This window comes from Phodopus roborovskii, unplaced genomic scaffold (genome assembly GCF_943737965.1).
Source record: "Phodopus roborovskii unplaced genomic scaffold, PHOROB, whole genome shotgun sequence".
Classification (NCBI taxonomy): Eukaryota; Metazoa; Chordata; class Mammalia; order Rodentia; family Cricetidae; genus Phodopus; species Phodopus roborovskii.
In genome coordinates, this window is record NW_026126407.1 from 5,913,166 (window position 1) to 5,935,961 (window position 22,796).

The 22,796-nt window shown below is 38.5% G+C and overlaps 1 protein-coding gene across 1 annotated transcript in view; it reads left to right on the forward strand.

Annotated features, from left to right (window-relative positions):
• Positions 1-22,796, forward strand: part of Cpd (carboxypeptidase D) — a 65,031-nt gene that overhangs the window by 37,520 nt on the left and 4,715 nt on the right. Inside the window, exons 9-20 of the mRNA XM_051179958.1 lie at positions 5,896-6,001; positions 6,448-6,590; positions 8,318-8,487; positions 10,327-10,650; positions 12,435-12,630; positions 15,320-15,455; positions 15,994-16,125; positions 17,058-17,153; positions 17,257-17,321; positions 19,660-19,791; positions 20,909-21,094; positions 21,644-21,743. Coding sequence (XP_051035915.1) covers positions 5,896-6,001; positions 6,448-6,590; positions 8,318-8,487; positions 10,327-10,650; positions 12,435-12,630; positions 15,320-15,455; positions 15,994-16,125; positions 17,058-17,153; positions 17,257-17,321; positions 19,660-19,791; positions 20,909-21,094; positions 21,644-21,743 — 1,786 coding nt within the window. The remainder of the gene's footprint in view (positions 1-5,895; positions 6,002-6,447; positions 6,591-8,317; positions 8,488-10,326; positions 10,651-12,434; positions 12,631-15,319; positions 15,456-15,993; positions 16,126-17,057; positions 17,154-17,256; positions 17,322-19,659; positions 19,792-20,908; positions 21,095-21,643; positions 21,744-22,796) is intronic.

Below are 22,796 nucleotides of genomic sequence, written 5' to 3' on the forward strand. Positions count from 1 at the left end.
GAGACCTTTAGGTCTGTTAAGCCTGCAGTTTGACTATCTGGCTCCCTGTGTAAAATACTGCCAACTAGCCATAGTGGAGCATGCCTGAATCCCAGCCCTTGGGAGGTGGATGATGAGGCAGAAGGATCTTGAGTTAGAAGACACTCTGGGTAGACAGCAAGCTCGAAGTCAGTTTGGGCTAGGAGATCTTGGCTCAAAAGACAAAACAAAAACTCACCAGTGACTCTTTAAGGTAAAGTTTACCACAAAAAAGGGTAAACAGAAGGTCCTATGTTTTCTAAACTTCCTTAATGAACACAATTACTTTTCCAATTAGAAATATTAAGATAATGATTGGGAAAGCTGTTCAGTTAGTAACAAGCATGATGACTTGAGTTCAGGTCCTTGGCAGTACATAGAAAGCTAGTCACAGAGACACATCTATATAACCCCAGACAGGAAGACTCCTGGAGCTCCCTGGCTAGCCTAGATGAATCCATGAGCTCCAAGCTCAAAAGTTAAGATTGATAATGATAGGAGAGAACACTCTTCAATCTCCATACACACTTGTATGATCAATTACACTGAGTTCTTTTTTTTTTTTTTTTTTTTTTTTTTTTTTTTTGGTTTATTTGGTTTTTTGAGACAGGGTTTCTCTGTATTGCTTTGGAGCCTGTTCTGGAACTAGCTCTGTAGACCAGGCTGGCCTCAAACTCACAGAGATCTGCCTGCCTCTGTCTCTTGAGTGCTGGGATTAAAGGTGTGTGCCACCAATACCTGGCTACACTGACATTTTTAACCATATACACTTCCACTAAACACACAAAAGAGGTTTTTTGTTGTTTTTCATTTTTTTGGTGTGTGTGTGTGTATAAGAAAAATCCATGTTGGGACTTGAGTAGTAGGTGTTGCAGTCTCCAATTTTGGTCTACTGATACTGTAATTTTATTGGTTATGGATCAAAAAGGTTATTACTGCAACTCTGTGCTCTCTAATTACAACCTTTTATCATTCCACCTTCAGACTCACTCCCTCTCTGCAAATGAACCTTGTGAGATTCATGTTCAGAGTCACTAATAAAAGAATGAAGCTGTTGATTTTCCCTTAAAGAATTGTTACCTTTTATTTGGGTATGACATATCTGGGGGTACATGCATACAGTAGGAAGAATGTATATTATACATCTATCAAAATCAAAATTAATTGATCATATTTTTCACATATTCCCATCATACTCTGCATTCATTCACTGTGACTTAGCTTTTTTTGCTTTGTTTTGTTTTGAGACAGGGTTTCTCTATGTAACAGCCTTGGCTGTCTTGGAACTTAACTTTGTAGACCAGGCTGGCCTTGAACTCACAGATATCTGCCTGCCTCTGCCTTCCTAGTGCTGGGAGTAAAGGTGTGCACCACCGTGCCTGCTCCAACAATTCTTTACCTTAATTTTATTTCCTTAGACTATTAAACATTTTTATTTATTTTTCCCCTTAGCCTAGACCTATTGCTATATCTTTCAGTGGTATTTCTAAGGCTCTTGCACACCCTTTGACATACTTTCCCATATCCAGTCTTCAGTAGTTAACACTATCTTCAGTAGTTAACACAATCTTCATTTAGTTTCTATAGCTGTGATAAAGACCATGACCAAAAGCAACTCAGGGAGGAGATGGCTTGTTTGGCTTGCATATCCTGGTTCACAGTCCATTGAGGGAAGTTAAGGAAAGAACCTGGAGGTTGGAGCTGAAGTAGAAGCCACGGGGAAATGGTGCTTACTGGGTTGCTCCTCATGGCTTGCTCAACCTGCTTTCTTATAGCATCCAGGACCACCTACCCTTGTGGCATCACTACCCACCATAGTATAGACCCTCCTACTTCAATCATTAACAACAAAAATGCCCTATAGACTTGCCTGTTCATACTGGAGAAATTCAGAAGCATGAAGATGAAATTCCAGGGAGATAGCTCTGTGGGTATTTATTAAGGTTTAGGTAAGCCCTTACTTTGGCATGTTCTCAACTGGAGTTTCTCTTTCCTGATATGTCCATGTTGCATTGACAAAACAAACAAACAAAAAACAAAAACAACCAGCACAATCACCAAAAGTAAGGGCTTTTATCACAGCTATACAAACCAAATGAAGACAGTGATAACTACAGAAGGCTGGATATTGGGAAAGCAGGTTTATTAGGATTTAGATAAGCCCTTACTTGAGGCATGTTCTCAAATGGAGTTCCTCTTCCCAGATGTGTCTATGTTTATGTTGGGTTGACAAAAAACAACCAGTACAACCACCAACTTTCTCCTCCATCCCATTATTATTACACATATAACCTAGAATAGCCACACAGCTGTGGCAGTCAGCTACAGTCAGCTTTCCCTCACTAAGCACAGCTGAGCCCTCTGTCATAGGTGGCAGTGTTTCCCATTTTGCTCCTTGACACCCCTAACTCATTTCCTAATGTGGTGATCCTAAACCTTTCATCTGACTTCACTTATTCTTAGTAGGTAACTTTGCATTGAACAAAAATAGGACTGCATAAACTGGTGTGAATTCATCCAGATTTAGTCTTTGCAGCCATGATTTACTTGTGTCCTACCTGTCCTCTCTTCCTTTTCTTAATCCCACTGCATCCTGCCTTCTCTGGAGTCTTATGTCTACTTCTGTTGTCAAAGAGGAAGATGGTCATTAAAGTTCTCTGTCTTTGTTCACAGCCTCCTTTTTCTTGGCCAGTAAGCAACTTAGGTAAAAGTAAGGGCTTAACTAAAACTTAATAAACACCTACAAATTGTCTCCCTAGAATCTCATCTTCATGCTTCTGAATTTCTCCAGTATGAATGGTCTTGGGAGGTTTCTGAGTGGTCAAAGACAATGATGGCTGTGTAGTAGTCATCCGTAGTCATCCTTTAACTATTTGTCCTCATTTGGTATAAGCCAATTTTTATAATTACCAAAATTCTACCTGTTAGTACTATGAAAAATCTTGAAAATGCAAGTAACTGACTTAAAAACAACAGGGCCCGCAAGATGGCTCAGCAGGCAAAGTTGCTGGCTGTGGAACCTGGTGACCTGAGTTCAGTTCCTGGGGCAGACCCAAATGGTAGAAAGAGAGAACTAACTTCCACAAGGTGTTCTCTGACCTCCTCTATACCTGCAAATAAAGAAATGTAAAACAGTAACAAGATGACTTGTCATGCACCTATCCCACTTTGCCTCATCAGGAGGGCTAGGCAGTGAGGAAGAGCTGATTAACCCTGTGGAAGAAGACAGGTTGTAGAGGCTGGGGTGAGGAGGCACAGAACAGTGAAGTGCAGGCCAAAGGATGGAGGCCAAGATACTAAACAAATACCTGAGCAAACCAGAGCACTGAAATACTGAGAACAGATTTCAAAAAGCACACAATTTAAAGGACCAGTATTGCCAGGTGGTGGTGATGGCACATGTCTTTAATCCCAGGACTAGGGAGGCAGGGGCAGGTGGATCTTTGTGAGTTTGAGGCCATCCTGGTCTACAGATAGAGTTCCAGGATAGCCAGGGCTGCATAGAGGAAACCCTGTCTGGAAAAACAAACAAAATGATCCAGTATTCTCTAAAGGGATAGACACAGTTTTAGAGCACAGGCAGGTTAAAGGGGAGTCTTGAAATTCATAGCTTCTGGAGGAGAAAGAAAAGGGAAAGAATTAAAGGTGCCTTCTGGCGATTTGTTTAAGAGCAAGAAAAAAGGGGGAAAGTGTAGGTTGTATGAGACAGAAAAGTACAGTAAAAACCCAAAGCTTATAACTTCACACTTCCCAGCAGGGTGAACAAATAAAACAACTCACTCAAATGTCAGACTTTGCTAGACTGACAGAAAAGGTTACCATTAAGCTAGGAATCAGGTAAAAGAACCCCATAATATAAAAATGAATTAGAGGAAAATATCCTTAGAAAACAGGATATTTTATATAAAATTATATTATATAATTTTATATATTATATATTATAAAAATCAGGAACTGAATGGTCACGTATATAAACAAGGAAACTCTTACTCCAAAAGGCAATCAACAGAGGAAAGTTGTAAGTTGGCACCCCACAGAAATTAAATAAAACTCAGATAATGTGCTGAGAATGGAAAGCAACATCTTCAATTGATTAAACTATGAAAAATGAGATGAGGGAGTAATAAGACTGATAGAATACAGTTTACTAATCTTTTTTCATTTATACTTTTGGTGTCATATCTAGTGAACAAATATCACAAAGATTTGTTCCTATTTTCCTTATAGTTTTAACTCCTATATTGAGACTTATGATCTATTTTTAATTAGTTTGAGGCATGTGGATATTCAATGTCTCCACATCGTTTGTAAAAGATTATTCTTTGCCTGTTGAAGTGGTTTTGGTGTCTTCATAAAATATCAGTGATTAGAAAAAACTTCCTTGAGTCATTCATGTATCATATACCACCTTCACTGGCTCCTTAAAGCTCTGAGAGTGAATCAGTATTTTGGCAGTTACTGCCTAGAACAGTGGTGTCCAGAGTGTGGTTCATACTAGATGATCTTAGAAGATAGAGGAAGAATGCTAAAAATCTATTATATTTCTTTAAAGTGTCCTTTAACTTTTATGAATGTTTGAAATATCCATATTGGTCTAATAGCAGAACAGTATATCAGTATATCTGTATAGTATAATCTCATGGGTAGATAGACATGGATGTACATGGATAGAGTCAGAAGGATAGCAGATGGTAGCACCAGCCTTCAGCAGAAAACCAGAAAGCTAAGTATGGCTGGGTAAAGGGTACACCTTTAATCCCAGCACTTGGGAGGTAGAGTCAGCAGAATCTCCATGAGTTTGAGGCCAGCCTGGTCTACATAGAGTTCCAGGGCAGTCAGAGCTATACAACAAGCCCCCCCCCTCCGCAAGCACATGTACAGTGGTCTAAAATAATGGTTTTTATGAGTGCAATAGGATCATCTGCCTTTAATGGGCATAGGAAGTTTCTATTAGGAGCTTGTTTATGCATTTTAAAGTTAAATGGCTAATTCTCAAGGTGATAGGAACATTTTCATTTTCCTCTTCGCTCATTGTTTACCTTTTTTTTATTGCGGGGGGTGGGGTGGGGGGGGGAGATGAAGCTTTGGCCATCTTTCAGCATTTCATTTCTTCAGGAAATTTCTTCTCCAGCCAAAAGTCATCTTCTCTCTTTTGGATTCATGTAGCATTTATTTTTGCCCCCAATGAACTATAAATGATTGCACGTGTACTTTATGACAGATGCCAGGCAGTATACTGAAGACACTAAGACACACTATTTCCAGGAGTGTTATCCTAAAAGAAGAAAAACAGTTAGAGAAATGGCAATAAAGAAATAAAAAATAAGAAAACAAATGACAGTCTCTCCACTCTGTATTGGAATATTGACTGGCTTGGTCTTGTATAGACAGCTGTTGCCACATCCAGCTTTAATTTTGATTAATTTCTTTTTCTTATTACTGTCTGTGAGTGTATGTTGTGGGACAGGAGAAGGGGGTTGCATGCTATGGCTTATATAGAGGTCAGAGGACAACTCTGGAGTCAATGTGGGTTCCAGGGTCAAACTCAGGTCTCCAGGCTTGAGCAGCAAGTACTTTTACCACCGAGTCATCTCAGTGGCCTTTATTTTTATTAAAAAAAATAAATAAATAAACTCACACAATCAAAGTTCAACTAACATAGAATACTATACATTGAAAAGTCTCAAACTTCGTGTGACCATGTTCTCCCACTTGACACCCTCTTATACACCTCTTTTGGTAACCTTTAAAAATTTTTATCTGTATCCATCCAGCACTTTCCTTCTTTCCTTCCTTCCTTCCTTCCTTCCTTCCTTCCTTCCTTTTTCTTCTGTAGATGTAAACAAATACTAGTAAACATTCTTTTTTCTTTTTCAGGAAAATTCCCAGATGTTTCAAGGTAGACCTTGCAAAGATATGAGTATCCTTAATGAGTATTTTCCTCATGGGATAACAAATGGAGCTAATTGGTATAATGTACCAGGTAAAGATCAAGGCCTTACAGGTTGGGTTTTCTGTTCCCCTGGATGGTGTTGTTTGCTAATTATCTTTCTCAATTTTGAGAAGGAACTATTGTTTTTTGAAAAATGGTCAAATATTTAAGACATTTCAATAACCTTTTCAACTGTTTTGCATTTGGTACTCTGTGAGTTCTGCATAGACATAATTGCACTATAGCCTGACCCGTGTATAGATTTTTGCCTCCAATCCATTATAGATTTGTCATGTGCTAATGGGAAGACTGTTTGCAGTACAATGAGTTCTTTATGAAAACACAGCATCAAAGAGCTCTCCCCTGAGTTATTACTGTTTTTCAGTTATTGCAGAAACAAGATTACTTAGCATTTTACGTGGAGTGAGTCTCACCTTGTAGAGTCTAAACTATTTAAAATGTATTCTGAGTGATGTGTTTTAACTCCTTGTCTTTAGGTGGTATGCAGGACTGGAACTATTTACAGACAAATTGCTTTGAAGTAACTATTGAATTAGGTTGTGTAAAATATCCATTTGAGAATGAGCTGCCAAAGTACTGGGAACAAAATCGAAGATCTCTAATTCAGTTCATGAAACAGGTAACTATTCAAGAACAAATGTATTCCTTCCAAGACCAAGATGAGCTTTGTGTACATGTAGCTTTTATATGGTGAAGTTATAGTCTGCCAACATTCTTATGTTTATGAGTGTCTTGATATATGTAAGTGTACCACATGTGCAGTGTCCATGGAGGCCATGTGAGTGCTGCCAAGCAAATCCAGGCCCTCTGCAAGAGAAGCAAGTGTTCTTAAACACTGAGCCATTTCTCCAGCCCCAGAATATACCTTTTCTAATTCTAATCTGTTTTAGTATATTTCTTCTGTATCTATATTCCAGTTTGTTTTGTATATTTACCTAGAAAATTTGTGGGTTTGGATGAGTTTGTCTGATTAGGGAAAATGAAAAAAGTAATTAAACAAGGTACCATTTGCTGTAATTGTTAGTGGTCACTTTTTATCCTGCCTTTATAAATAGCTGACATGAATTAGCTACTAACCAGCATTTGTTAGGTGATAGGAAGGGTATTTTTCTTGTTGTCATTGACTGATTAATGAGTGAGTGTGTGTTTGTGTATATGTGTGTACATACACAAATGTGTAACCATTTCCTTTTATTTGGATATTCATGGTGGCCAACAGGTAAAAGTCTTCAGAAATATGTGAATGATTAATTAGAATAACCTAATATGTTATGTTACATTTCTATACTTTTTCTGAGTTTGTATACTAATATTAAAAACACTCTGTGTTATGTATTGACATATATAGAGAAGGCATATGACTGGTATAATAAACACACCTAGGTTTAACAATTTTTTCTCATTTTGCTGTGTTTTATTTATGTGAAAAAATATACAGATGCACGTTTTTGGCTGAACTTTCTCAGTAGAAATTAGAGATGTTTGGGTATTTTACCTTTAAATGCCTGGACATCTATTTACTTACTTATTTTAATTTTATATGTATGGATGTTTTGCATATATATATATATTATATATATATATGGAAAAGGAAAATGTATGTATGTATGTATGTATGTATGTATGTATGTATGTATGTGTGTATGTATGTCTGGTGCTTGTGGAAGCCAGAAGAGGGCATCAGATCCTCTGGAAATGGAGTTGCAGACAGTTGCTCACTGCCATGTGGATGCTGGGACATGAACTCAGGTCCTATAGAAGAGTAACCAGTGCTTTTAACTGCTGAGCCATCTCTCTAGCCCTGGACATCTATTTCCTAAAAATATTTTCCTATATGGCATCTCTAAATGCTATTATCTCACCTAAGAAAATTACAGAAATTCTCTAATATTACATAATATCTGGTCTATATTCAAACTTCTGTGTGTCCTGTATATAATCTTCTTTTGAGTTTATTTCTATATGTAATCTTATAGATATATTTACAAGCAAGATATAGTATTTTTGATTACTGTATCTCTTTATCCTTTTTAATTTAGAACATGTTTTCTTTTTAAAGCAGTCCATTCAAAACAGGCCTGGAGTTTTTTCTTTTACAGCATCCTGTATTCTGAAGTAGTCATAATATCCTAAAATTTAAAGTGTTGTTATGTTCTTCACTTGGCCTCTGCTCTCAGAAAGAGAAATATGTTTTAATGAGCATTTACATTTAGCTTTACTCAGAACCTCAAAGTTCTGTAGCTCCTTGGTTTGCATTATTAGCAGTCTGTTATTTTGGATATGAGCTCCCAGAGTAATTAAATGATCATTCCCCCTTAAAATCTGGTACTCTTGCTCTTTATCCAGGTTCATCAGGGTGTCAAAGGATTTGTCCTGGATGCCACAGATGGTAGGGGCATATTAAATGCTACCATCAGTGTTGCTGAAATTGATCACCCAGTGACTACTTACAAAGCTGGAGATTACTGGCGCCTTTTGGTTCCAGGGACTTACAAAATCACAGCATCTGCTCGAGGGTAAGTGGTAAACGCTTTCAGATTGGGGGCTTGGGAATAAGACAAACACGGCTCCCTTCTAGAAGTTTATCTCCAGAAAGTCCCAGAGAGCCTGCAATGTGGAGTTTAATGCAGGGCGGTTTAGAGCAGTTTCATTACTGACCACTTGCTGCCTGTGTCACTGCACCCCGAATAGCTCTCTGAGGTCATGTTTTTTGCCTTACTCTGCTCTGACCACCTGCCCTCTCCCTGTGATTTCCCTCACTGTTAGTAATTCTGGAATGGACTTGTTGGAAGGGTGGGGGGAGGGGAGCAAATACTCACGCTCTGCTGAGTAAGTTCATTGTCACACAGAGAACACAGTTGTATATTTGTTCCCTCTTATAGCTTCCGGACTCTCACATGCATTCGTTTTTTTGTGATACATTTACATCATTGCTTCAGTGGAAATTTCTGCTGATTGCAAGATCTGAGTAAGGGCCTGTTTGTCTTTTTATCAGTCTATCTGAAAGACAGCGTCTTATGTACCCCAAGCTGACCCTAAAACTCCTAGTCCTCTCAAGTGCTTTTCCAACTATGTTTATTTATTAAAAAGAAGAAAATGAGCCTATGGTCTTTTTGTTTTCTTCTTTAGAAAACTTAAACAACCTGATTTTCCTTATAGGCCTTTACCAGTGGCCTAGAATTGTAAAGACTCATATAATCTGAATCTTTCTTTTGTTATTGTTTTTTAAGCAAGAGCTGGTATAGCCCAGTTTGGGCTTTAAACGTCTTAGGTATTGGAGGTTGGCCTTGCATTTCTGGTCCTCTTGCCTTTCCTCTGGAGTGCTAAGGTAGCAGGCTTATCAGCACACTCAGCTAGTTTTCTTTGTCTTGATTTAGTGAGACTAGGCACTACCATAGAACATTTCCCTCTTCTCTCTAGCCTACATATTTGTGAAGCCAGTTTGACAATCCATTGGAGGAAAGCTAAATACTTGGTTGTTAGTACCTTCCCCCCCCCCACCCCCACACAAAGAACAGAGCTTTTAAATATCCAATGGCTCATAAACAGGGTCAGAAGCCCACACTATTGCATTACAAGGTTATTCTGTTTTCTTCTACTTGGGAAGAATATTAGAGAAACTAGAGCACTAAGGTGTCTGTGAAGCAGGCAGAGTCATCTTTGGTAGAATGTCCTCTGTTGCTACCTCAGGCTTTCTCACCCATATACCTTAAAGGCTGACAAGTGGATTCAGACTCCAGCAGCCCCTGGGTATCTGCAATAAGCTCAAACTTTCACTTGAAATCTTATTTTAATTTTTTATTCTTTTAAGTATTAAGACTATTTTGCCTGCATGCATGTCTGTGCATGCCTGTTGCCCACAGCAGCTAGAAGAGGATGTTGGATCCCTAGAACTGGAGTTACTGATGATTATGAGCTGCCATGTGGGTCCTGGGATTTGCACCCAGGTCCTATAAAAAAGCAACCAGTGAGTGCTCTTAACCACTGAAATCTTTTTTTATTTTTTATGTTTATTTGTTTGTTTTGAGACAGGGTCTCTCTACATAGTGGGGGAACTCACTGTAGCAACCAGGCTGTCCTTGAACACAGAGAACTGCCTCCCTTTGCTGAGATTAAAGTTGTGTGCCACCCTACCAACCATGAAATCCTAATTTAAATATTAGAAACACATTAATATTATACTTTTACCTATATTTGTTCTTTGTCAATTTTTTTTTAATAAGTTGCCTCAAAGTTGAAAACTTGACTCTTTTGAGAACTACATCACATTTATTCTTTGGATTCTCTACACATTTCCATTTCCCAGTGCTCAGATATTCAGGAAGTATGGGACTGATTTGTCTGCTTTCTTATAGGTATAATCCCGTTACCAAGAATGTGACCGTCAGGAGTGAAGGTGCTATTCAGGTCAACTTCACACTTGTTCGATCATCAACAGATGCAAACAATGAATCAAAGAAAGGAAAAGGGGATAGCACCAGCACTGATGATGCCAGTGACCCAACTATGAAAGAGTTTGAAGCATTAATCAAACACCTTTCTGCTGAGAATGGTTTGGAAGGCTTCATGTTAGGCTCGTCCTCAGACCTGGCTCTGTATCGATATCATTCATACAAAGACTTATCCGAGTTTCTGAGAGGACTTGTAATGAACTATCCACACATTACAAATCTTACCACGTAAGGATCACCTTGTTTTTCTTTCACTGTCTTTAAGTGGGTTCATCCATGCTTCGCCACACCCAAATGGATCTTAGACTTACTTAAAGATATTTTGGAGCTGAATGTATGAGAGTGGCAGTCTCACTATTTCACAAGGAGACTTTTCTGACAGTGAGTCTCAGGAGCATTGACTACTTGCTGGGTTAGACTTGCACAGGAGCCTTCTGAAAGTGACAGTTTCTCTTCCTAATGCTTCCTCTGACTAAGTTCACACACTTGCCACGTTCCAGCTGCAAATTTATATTGACTAAATGTTGTTTAGCTTATTTGATTTTGCTGAGGGCAGTGGATGCATTTTGAACGCTGAGCTCACTCACAGGGGATCATCATGTATAAAGCTTTTGTTGAATAGAAAAGAGGCCTGGCTGCTGTCACTGCTGAGCTCTGTCTGGTCTGTTCATGTCTCTCACCCGACACTTAAAGACATGTTTGATTGTGACTCTGGGAAAGTCCACAGTACTAGCTCATGTCAAATGTGATTAAGAAAGCTTTTCCTTCCTTTCTGGGGCTTCTCTGCTCAGGTTCACTGTGCCATTCTAGGCCTCCATGCCCTGTTACAATTACTCCAGAGTGTCCATAATAAGTTGATTGTTGTGCTTTGCCTGCTGTAAGGAGGATGTTTACTTTTGCCACAAGCTTATGAACTGCCTTCTGGATCCCAATGAGCATCATTTAGCCTTTTGCTTTCTTACTTGTCTCAATGCATTTTTTTCCAGGAACTTTTGCTTCTTAAATTCTGATTTACAATGTTTATAGATGTAGACTGATAATTTGGCAGAGCCAACTAACTTCCTTTATTCAACTGGTTTTTTTGTTTGTTTGTTTGTTTGTTTGTTTGTTTTTTGGCATTTCTGCCTTGATGGGGTTTAAAGTCATCTACTACACTACCATATACAGTTTACCCTCCTTATTTAAAATAAAACTCAAATTGAATGTTATTTTGCTAGCTAATTTAGCTCATTTAATTTTTTTAACCCTTCTAATTCAAGGGTTTTTGATTCAAAGGTTTCTAATTCAAGGTGCTCCTGAAAATTAGATATTTCCTTAAAATACAGCATATCTGCATTGGTAGGGACAGGCCTTTTTAGTTGGTATGTCACCAGGCACTAAGTTTCATTGAATGGCATCATGAAAAAGCATTGACCTTTATCCTATTAATGTTTTTCAATTTAATGCTAATATATAACTCCTGGCCAGCTCTGGTAAATTTCTGTCATAGTAAGGAAAGCCAGCCTTGAGCTCAAAACTCTTGTGAAAGTGGAAATTTGATAATTTATTTTGTTTTTATTGACTTAGCTTTTCCTGTCAAACTGATGTTGCATTTATTGTAAAGTATATAAGATGTGTTATTCATATAGATTAATTTAGATTTTAAAGAGAGACTCCTACATTAGGTATATTTAAAATATATTTATACATTATCATGTATAAATAATATATACTAATATATATGAATCTATATTAAGTGCATATTTCCTTAATAAGAATTGAAGTGACTCAGTGTGGAAGACAGATCCAACTAGAGCAGTTTGGTGCGGCATGAGGACTTGAGTCTGCAGGGCTCCCTGGCAGAGCCACAGCTCTGAGTCTGCCAGTGTTCTACTCCTGTGTCACTTCCTTTGCTCAAGGAAAACTGTTCCTCCTGGGGTTTTCTGACACTTTGACTCACCCTTTAAAAGACTTTAAAGGGTTTTTGTGCTTTGTTGATTCCTTACTGACTTCTTGTTTCTGGCTTCTGAAAGTTTGGGACAGAGTGCTGAGTATCGTCACATTTGGTCTCTTGAAATCTCCAATAAACCCAACGTATCAGAACCTGAAGAACCAAAGATCCGTTTTGTTGCTGGTATCCATGGAAATGCTCCAGTTGGAACTGAACTGCTTTTGGCTCTGGCAGAATTTCTTTGCCTGAATTACAAAAAGAACCCAGTTGTTACCCAAGTAAGATAATAGCCTATTTTGCCATACTTTAAAGACAAAGGCTCCAGGAACATTGATATCAGGGCACTATTTAAATATTTTCTATTTCTTACTAGATTTATACAGAAGCACTTGTAGTACATTGTGTTACTATAAGATAAAGAATAATCTTTGAATATACTCAGCGTTCATGGTGTCTTTCTAGTATATTTCTTTGTATATGTTGAAAGGCAAAGAAGAAAAGAGTCATAAAAGTTTGCAGTCAATTCTATACTTCTTTAAGCAGAGGTTCTTTTTTTTTTTTTTTTACTTTATTTATTTATTATATACACAGTATTCTGCCTGCATGTATGCCTGCAGGCCAGAAGAGGACACCAGATCTCATTACAGGTGGTTGTGAACCACCATGTGGTTGCTGGGAATTGAACTCAGGCCCTCTGGAAGAGCAGCCAGTGCTCTTAACCTCTGAGCCATCTCTCTAGCTCTGTAGAGGCTCCTTTTAACCTTACCCACAATTCTGTGTTCTAACATGAGGAACTGCCACTCTCAATTAATATATTGAAAAATAGAGAGACATAATTCTTTTTATCTTTTCATGTAATATTTAAAATCATTGGGAATCTTAGCTGCAAGTACTTATATACAAACTGATACAGCATTATCTAATTGAGCCATCTGTGGCTTAGGCATATATGATTAAGAAGCCCTGCTTTCTGTTGTTTTAGGGAAAGGGAGGCAAGAACACTCAGTAATTAGCACTGAGTATATTGAATTTAGGCAAAGTGGGAAGAACTAGTACTTGTTGAATATACACTGATTGTGCCAAGCAGACTATTGCCCAGTATTTTGTATACATTGTTATTCATCCTTTCAGGGATGGGAATCTCTATTCCATACAGGTGGAAACTGAGGTAGAGGTATTTGCTAATTTACAAAATCCCTGGAAGCCAGTATTTAACAACAGCCTGCTGTTTGTGCTCTTTTCCTGTGATGAAAAATAAACACCACATGCATCTTGTGGAAATTCCATGTAGTGCTGCTGTTCCTTCCGCAAAGAGACTGATCGGGATCAGACTTAATAAAAAAAGTTATTTTATCACCTCCAAGAAAGCAAATCCCACTAACAACTTCTTAAAGGTTACAAAAGTGTCTCACTTGGTTTTTGTTTTTCTTAAGATGAGATAGTATAAGATAGTGAAACCTCTGGTTGTATATTAGAAATACCTCAGAGCCTTTAGAAACACTAATGCTTGGACTCCATCCCTGGAAGGCATCAATATGTCTTTTATAGTGCCTTAGGTTTCCCTCACCTCCTCTCCTCACAAAACTATCACAACTTCAGGCTTTACTATACAGCCAAGGTTGGCTTTGAACTTGCTGTATAGCCAAGTTGGCTTTAAATTCCTAATACTTCTACCTCTGCTTCTGAAGCTCTGAGGTTTAGGCTTGTACACTCATACACTACAGACCAAACTTGGGGCCTTGTACATGTTACGCACATGCTCTACCACTGAGTTATACCCCAGCCCAGGTTGTTGTTATAAACAGCTAAACTTGTACCTGCTGGTTTTAAGATAATATGAGACCACATTACAGGTAAAATCCTTTAGCAGGAATCACAAAACTTTTGAAGCCAATCTGGGAAACAGTAGACCCTGCCAAAAGAGAGACGAGGTGACAGACAGGATCCAGAGATTGTGTTGAGTAGGTCTCTGGTGAAGTATAAATTATCTTAGAATCTTCCAAAGGCAGAGGTTATGGGGTCTCTTGTATTTTTAGGAAGAAAGGATTTATTGTGCCTCTTGCTATGAGGTGATAAGAACCCATTGTGATGGTGAAGGACTATAGTTTTCAGGAGCAGAAGGTGGCCAGTCACAGTGGGTCCAAAGTCAGGAAGTACAGACATGAAGTGGTCTGCTTGCTTCCTCCTTTCTATTCTAAGACCCTGGTCCATGAGATGGTGCCACACTGAGGGTGGGTCCATAGCTAAACTTTTCTAGAAACACCCCCCTCAGGCATGTTCAGAGGTTTGTTCCTGAGGTGATTCTAAATCTAGTCAAAGTGAAGATTAAGTGTTGTACTGTTAGAAATATGTAGGGTGAAGCACCTCAGAAATTATGTCATGTTGCATGTGTAGGTATTACTGCCTATGGAGCATCTGGAGGACAAATTATAGCAAGGCAGATAAGACGTCCTAGTCTTAAAAGGCATTGGTATTTTCAGATTTTACATTCCCACTTTTAATCCAGAAAAGAGTCCCATCATTATTATTAAGTCAGTGATCAGCAATTGTTTTCTATGAGGGTCAGATGGTATATAAGTCTATATTTATACTTTTCAGGAGCAGACATCCTGTTGCTACTCAGACCTATCATTATAACGCACAAAAGGAATTAACCAAATGAACAGGCTTGATTAGTCCAGTAAAAACTTACACAGAAAAGCAGCCAGCAAACTGGATTTTGCCTGCCTAGTGTGTGTCTATGACTCCTTGTCACCACAAGGTCATGAGGAACATTTGTTATACAGTGTTGTCTCATTTTTTAAAAATTTTTTCTGAAGCACATCAGAATTCTATTTTACATTTTAGTTTGTTTTAGTGTTCTGCCTTTTAAAATAACTATTAAGTGAACAATAAAGACTGTATTTGTGGAAGGACTTGTCAGTTCCACATAGAGCTAATGAACTCTTGATTTCTTTTTCATTTTAGTTGGTTGACAGGACTAGAATTGTGGTTGTACCATCTCTAAATCCAGATGGACGAGAGCGAGCACAAGAGAAAGAGTGTACCTCAAAGAATGGGCAAACAAATGCCCGTGGCAAAGACCTGGACACAGACTTCACAAGTAAGACTAAGTTTTAGGCCATTAAAGTACTTCGGGGATAACTCTTTCTGTACTAGGAGATTGATCAGCTCCACTTTGTAGATGAGGAATGGGGCAGTACTTGTCTAGGTTATGGGTGTGAAGTATAAATCAATATAGACATTCAGAAAATATTTTAAACTTTTTTTCTTTCACTTTGCAAAAGAAATTGATGTTTTCTGTTTTTCTTTTTTTTTTTAAAGAAACAGGATTTTTGGGGTGTTGCAATGCATATAGAGGTAGCAAAGGCCCTCTTTCTACCCTTCTGAATATGTGTATGCACATAGGCTATTTGCATATTGTCACATATAATGTTACTAATATACACACATTATCTCAAACTATGCACAACTCAGAATAACCTTCCTGTAAAAACATGTCTGTTTTGCTTAGGGAAGCATGTAGACAGACAATTACCCACAAGTTTTATAAGCCAGAGCTATAACAGAATTCAGATAGAATATTTCTTTATGCTTTCACTAAAATTTAGAACTTGATATTCTCCTTTTCTCTTTTTTAGGTAATGCTTCCCAACCTGAGACCAAAGCCATCATTGAAAACTTGATTCAAAAACAGGATTTCAGCCTTTCCATTGCTTTAGATGGAGGTTCTGTGCTAGTCACATATCCCTATGACAAGCCAGTCCAGACAGGTATGCTGAATATCAGTCCACACATGTAGTATTTAAGCCTTATAGGAAATTCCAAATCACTAAGTAGTGTCCCTTCTAAGTGTTTTTCAGTAGTGAGTATTTGATTTGCTGTCTGCTCAGATAATCATCCTAGACAATTGTCCATCCTGTAGTCGAAGCATTGGGGCAGCTTGAAGAGGGAAGGCCTGATGAAGGCCAAGCTGAGTTGCAGCATCTACTTGTATCTGCCTAGTGTGGTCTACAGTCATGTTTTGAGGAATTAGTGTTTACAGAATTTAAGAATATCAAAAGGGCCAAATGATCATGGTAAATGTCTAAGCCTCCCTCCCATCCTTGACACCTTGCCTAGTGGGTAAGCTAGTTTGGTAAGCTAAGGAGTTGCTTGTTGAATCTCCACCAGAGCATAGCATAGTTTCTTTTTCATTTTTTGTTTGTTTTTTTGTTCCTTAGTTTGTTTTCAAGACAGGGTTTCACTGTGTTGCTCTGGCTGTCCTGGAACTCACTCTGCAGACTAGGCTGTCCTCGAACTCACAGAGATCTGCCTGTCTCTGCCTCCTGAGTGCTAGGATTAAAGGTATGCACCACCATGGCCCAGCTAATTTGAGTTATTTTCAATGCAGTTACAAGGGATATTGTTATTAGGTCCCAGCTGCCCATAATTGAGATACAATAAACTGAAAGAAGATTGTATTTTAATATAGTACCCATTGTATAAATTCACTTTTAGTATTTTTTTAATGTAAGGAAGATGTTTGCTCCTAAGTATAATTACCTTAGATTAAACAAAACAATGTTGTTATTTATGGTAAACTCAGTAAACTTAGGGGTGCAGAACTTACTAGAAGGAGAGGAAGAAGACTCAAACGCACAATACTGAACTTGAACAAAAATCTTTTCAATTTCTTCACTGACTTTCAAATTCTTCTTGGTAGTGGAAAACAAAGAAACTTTAAAGCATTTGGCATCTCTTTATGCAAATAATCATCCATCGATGCACATGGGTCAGCCTGGTTGCCCAAATAAGTCAGGTAGGCATTTCCCCTACCTTATGCTACTCATTTTGGTTGATTGCTTTTGGGAGAAGAGAGCCTTTTGGTCTTGCTGATCATACATCTCCCAATGGTTTTATAGATGAGAACATTCCAGGAGGAGTAATGCGTGGAGCAGAATGGCACAGTCATCTGGGCAGCATGAAGGTATGTTTAAGAGAACACTGTTAGAATGGGTTTCAGAATGATAGTCATTGAATGAAAGAACAGGTACTTTTTCTAAGACAGGGAAGTGATTGGCATCTGCCTTGTGACTTTCTCAACGTGCTTAGACCTTCAATTAATCTGACAGTGATCTTCCCATTAAACATTCTTAAGTGGGTAATTTAATAACATTAACTATACTTACAGTCTTGTACAACCACTACCAAGTCTACTTCCAATTTTTTTCATTACTTCAAACTGTGTCTGTACCAGTTAAACAGTGACTCCCTATTCCCCCGTCTACTTCTGTGTTTCGGAATTTGCCATTCTAAATATCTCATAAAAAAAAAAGACTTTATGTGATAATCTTTTTGTATCTAACTTATTATATTAACATAATTTTGTAGTTTATTCATTTTATAGCACTTATCACATACATTTAGAACAAACTACCAAAGCAGCTTCTTTGCAGCCTCTTATTCAAACTCTCCTAGGCCACTATTATGAACTTAATTTCTCCTTAGCACAACTTAGATCATGTCACCATATCCTTGCTCAAAATCTTCAGAGGCTTTCCATTAGTATGTTTTAATAAGGAATGGCTTTGAAAGTTTAGACAAGAAGTAATCAAAGAAGGGCTTTAATTGGGGTAGTAACAATAGGAAAGGAATCAAGTGTTAAAGTTTTAGTTTTGGTATTTGTAGTGTTGAAAGAATTTGGAAATTATGGATGATAGTGAGACAAGTCCAAGATGAAGTTTCTAGCACAATAACCACTAGGATGCAATAGTGGCATGAATATGTTGGCAGTACTCAACAGCTCTCTAGTCAGACTTAAGATTGTTTCAACAGAAGGGAAACCATGCCTAGTGCTAGAAACCTAGCCAAAGATCTTGGAGGAGACCCTACAACTACCACTTTACTAAACCAGCACAACCCCTAACTACATTCTAAATATTTGCCCTTATACCCACAGATAAGTGTAGTCCTCAGCCCTCATCAATGAAACTTCTCTTTGCAACAAATGGAGACCATTACAGAAAACTGCAACCAATCAAAGTGCAGAGCTGCAGAGCCCAATCCCAATAGACAAACCTATAAAAACAAATACATCTCTTGTAGGTGTAGGAACCATTACAGAATAGAGGGCAAGCCTTCAAGAGCCAGAGGTTCAAGCAGCTTGCTATAAGATTATTTCTCCTAGTAATGTCAGAAGCTACACCCATAAAAATCTCACAAACATGACTGTCCAAACATGAACTGAACAAGGACAACTCCAATAAACATGCTAAAGTGGATGGGGGGACAATCACAGGGCCTTAGCCCTATACAAAGAACTATAGACACCACACTGGGTGGTGCACAGCTTTAATCCCAGCACCTGGGAGGCAGAGGCAGGCAGATCTCTATGAGTTCCAGGACAGCCAGGGTTATTACACAGAGAATCCCTGTTTAAAAAAAAAAAAAAAGCTAAACTATAGGCAACTGAGGAATACTTACTTACAATGGAAGATCCAGTTTTCCCCAAGGAACAGCATACCCATTGGTTATATAATACCACACCAACTGGTTATAATCCCAAGTAGTTGTTCCTGGAAACACACATATTAGTAACATTATATAAACTGAGCAGGTTATATTTAGAAATGTATATATACATATATATAATATACGTAACAACAATCAATGAAGAAAGAGGTCATGGACTTGAAAGAGACCAAGGGGGGGGGGCGTATATGGGAGGGTTTGAAAGGAGAAAAGAGAAGGGAGAAATGATATAATTACATTATAATCTCAAAAAATCAGAAAAATGTAACAAAAAAAGATGAAGTTTCATGATAATGTGAGACAGTTAAAAAGTTAGTTAATATTCGGTAAATGTGAAGATCAGTTGAGGAAGGTTGATGGCAAGTAAAGTTTGAAATCTGTCTGCACAAGTGGTTCCTGCACTTGACTAAGTGCTCTACTGTGGCCATGGCCATTGTCACAACAGGCTCAGACTGAAGGGATCAGGCTTATCTTCTACCTCCAATGTTGTGGGAGCAACAGTGGAGTTCTAGAGTTGAGAGGCAAGGTGGCTCTCCATGTGGACTCATTCATTCATTCAGCAGACCCCAATAAGCATCATCTGTACTTACAGGCTCTGTGGGAAGCACCGCCACATCAGAATGAACTAGACAGAGTCACTGTCCTGTATGTGACCCATTATTATACATGGTGATTTACTTATATTTGTTGTAAAGTACATCACAAATTCTGCTTACATCACCGACTTCTTATTTCATTTGCTTTAAAACTTAATTTTTGCATGTATTAATTTGATTTTTAACTTTGCATTTCAGGATTATAGTGTTACCTATGGCCATTGCCCTGAAATCACAGTATACACAAGTTGTTGCTACTTTCCTAGTGCAGCTCAACTCCCTGCCTTGTGGGCAGAGAATAAGAAGTCTCTCCTTAGCATGTTGGTGGAGGTGAGCTTGTTTTGAGTTGTTTGTTTGTTTCCCTCTGATACTGAAAGCCTCATACATACTAGGCTTCAATGAAAGGCATTAAATGAAAATCTTTATTAAAACATTTTAAAAATGTATATCGAAAGATTTTGTGTGTGTGTGTGTGTGTGTGTGTGTGTGTGTGTGTGTGTGTATGTGTGTGTGTGGTGTTGGGGTATGTGTGTGCATGCTGATAACACATGGGCCATCATACACGTGTGCATGGACATGTGGAACTCAGAGGCTGAGCTCACTTCCCACTGTATGTATTGAGACAACAGGACTTACTGTATCCAGAGCTTATTAATCTAGCTAGTCTAACTAGTCAGCTTGCCCCAGGCACCCCTGTCTCTGCCTCCTGAGCACTGGGTCACAGGTGGGCTGCTATGTTCACCTGTCCTTTTACATGGGTTATAGGATCTAGTGCCAGCTGTCCTCACTGGGGTGGAAAGCACCTCCTCCCCCAAGCCATCTCCCAAGCCTAAATTTTGCTCATCTTTTTGTTGCCAAAATAGATGGTATGCATGCACATATCTTGAATCTGCTATAATTGGGAACTTCATGTTCTTCTATCTGAGAACCACACAGTTACAGTCACTGTACCATGGAAGGAAGCAATTCAAGGCATCTGAAGACTGGCTTCTAATGCTTTAGACTTTCAGAATCAGAGTTCTTTCTCTTACCTCTGGCTCTGACATACTGACTGATGAGCAAATGTGGTTAGGATCAGTGGGATGAAGGGTAAGCCAGGCTGACAGGGTCATGTTTGATTTGGTTTGGTTTTTGCAGTACCAAGAACCCTTTATATGCTCGTTAAGCACTCTACCACTGAGCTATAATGTACCATCAACCCCCTACGTTTTAAAGACAGGCTAGGTAATTTGATGAGGGTGGCCTTGAACTCAGTTTTCTGCATCTGCCTCCTAAGTAGCTAGGATTATAGGATGTGCCCCACCCATAATGACGAGGTTTTTATTGTCTTGTGGAGAAAAAGAGAGAGAGAGAGAGTTTGGTTAATTTTGATCAAGCCTCAAACTATTGCCTGCAAAATATCTGCTGACATTGTAAAAACATAAATTATATTAACATTTTTTTCCAGGTCCACAAAGGAGTCCATGGGTTAGTTAAAGACAGGACTGGTAAACCGATCTCTAAAGCAGTCATTGTACTCAATGAAGGAATAAAAGTGCACACAAAAGAGGGGGGTTATTTCCATGTGCTTTTAGCTCCTGGTGTTCATAACATCAATGCCATTGCTGAAGGGTACCAGCAGCAACATTCACAGGTAAGAAACTCAAGTCAAATTATGTGTTTATTGTTAATAACATTTTGAAACTCTTGTTAGAGAGCTTGAAAGGAATAAAGAAATGAAAAGTATGCCTATCTCTTGATTACAGCATCTATTATCTTTTTTGTTGCCAAAAGGTAGTTTTCTATTCCTTATCAACAAAAGAAAAACTTGCATAGAATTTTTTGTAGTTTAGATAACACTCATTTACCTTCCTGGTTTGCATTATAGGCCTAAAAGTATTTAGTGAAGCAGGGCTGTAGTATACCATAGTGTTTTTTCATTTAAATTTTAATATTTGATGTGTATGTATGTTTGCTTGCATATATGTCTATGCACCATGCATATGCAATGCCAGCAGAGCCAGAAGAGGGTTTAGATTCCTGGATCCTGTAGAACAGGAGTTATAGATGGTTGTGAGTCACCATGAGGATGCTAGGAACCAAATCCAAGTCCTCTGAAAGAGCAGCCAGTGCTCTTCATTGCAGAGCTATTTCTCCAGGCCTATGGTGACTTCTTTATAATTCTTACACTTTATCCTTCTAGGTCTTTGTTCATCATGATGCAGCCAGTTCTGTGGTAATAGTCTTTGATACAGATAACCGGATATTTGGTTTGCCAAGGGAACTTGTGGTAACTGTGTCAGGTAAAGATTTTCAGTTTTTACTACTTGAAGTTAAAACCAGTTGTGATTTGAGAGTAGCTAGCCCCCACAAACCTCTGGCCAATTGCTTTTTCCCTAGATTCTACCTACCTCAACCTGGTTTCCCCAAGCTATTGTCCTGTTATGTTTTCCTGGCTTGCAGGTCCATATTCAAACTCACCTCCACCAAGAGACTTTCCCTCATTACTCTAGCTAACACAGTTGTGCTGTTACTATCTCTACCCTGTTTTGTCCCATTGTTATAGTCATCACTGATACCATATTTATCTGTCTACTGTGTTGTCTACATTTAATGTTCCCCACCAAAACAAGAGTTTTAGGCAACAATGAGTTTCTCTGCATCCCCAAACCCTACCGCCATAGGTAGCACAAATGGATCTTACTGGATATTGTTAAACAAGCAAATGTTGCTCTATATCAATAAGATCACACTGGGTGCTAGAATTACATTTTTGTTTGTTTTTTTAATAATTTATTTAACTTTATTTTATGTGCATTGGTGTGAAGGTGTCAGATCCCCTAGAACTGGAGGTACAGACAGTTGTGAGTTGCCATGTGTGTGCTGAGAATTGAACCTGGATCCTATGGGGGGAAAGCCAGTGCTCTTAACCACTGCACAATCTCTCCAGCCCCTACATTTTGGTTTTTCAACGTCCAGGGAAGAGGAAACATTTTCTCCCCGGGTTAATTTGTGTTGTGATGAATTACTGAGAGTTTAAGGGGAAAATACATGGGGAAAGCAGTATTCCACTGAATTGCATCTGTTTGACATCATGACCTTCCATTCACTTCTCAGTTCAAATTGGACTTAAAGCAAAAACCCAAGCCCTGTTGCAGAGGTGAGGGGTCTAGGGCAAATGTTAGGAACATGGTATGGTCACAGGACCTCTTGTGGGGTTCTTAGTGTTCTTATTTGAACCTGGAAAAATACAAAGAACTTAGTGGTTAAAGGCACAAGAGCTGGATTAAGTGGTGGGTCAAATCTAACTTTGCCAGCCATCAGCTATTGTGAACTCATGACTATTTCATGACTAT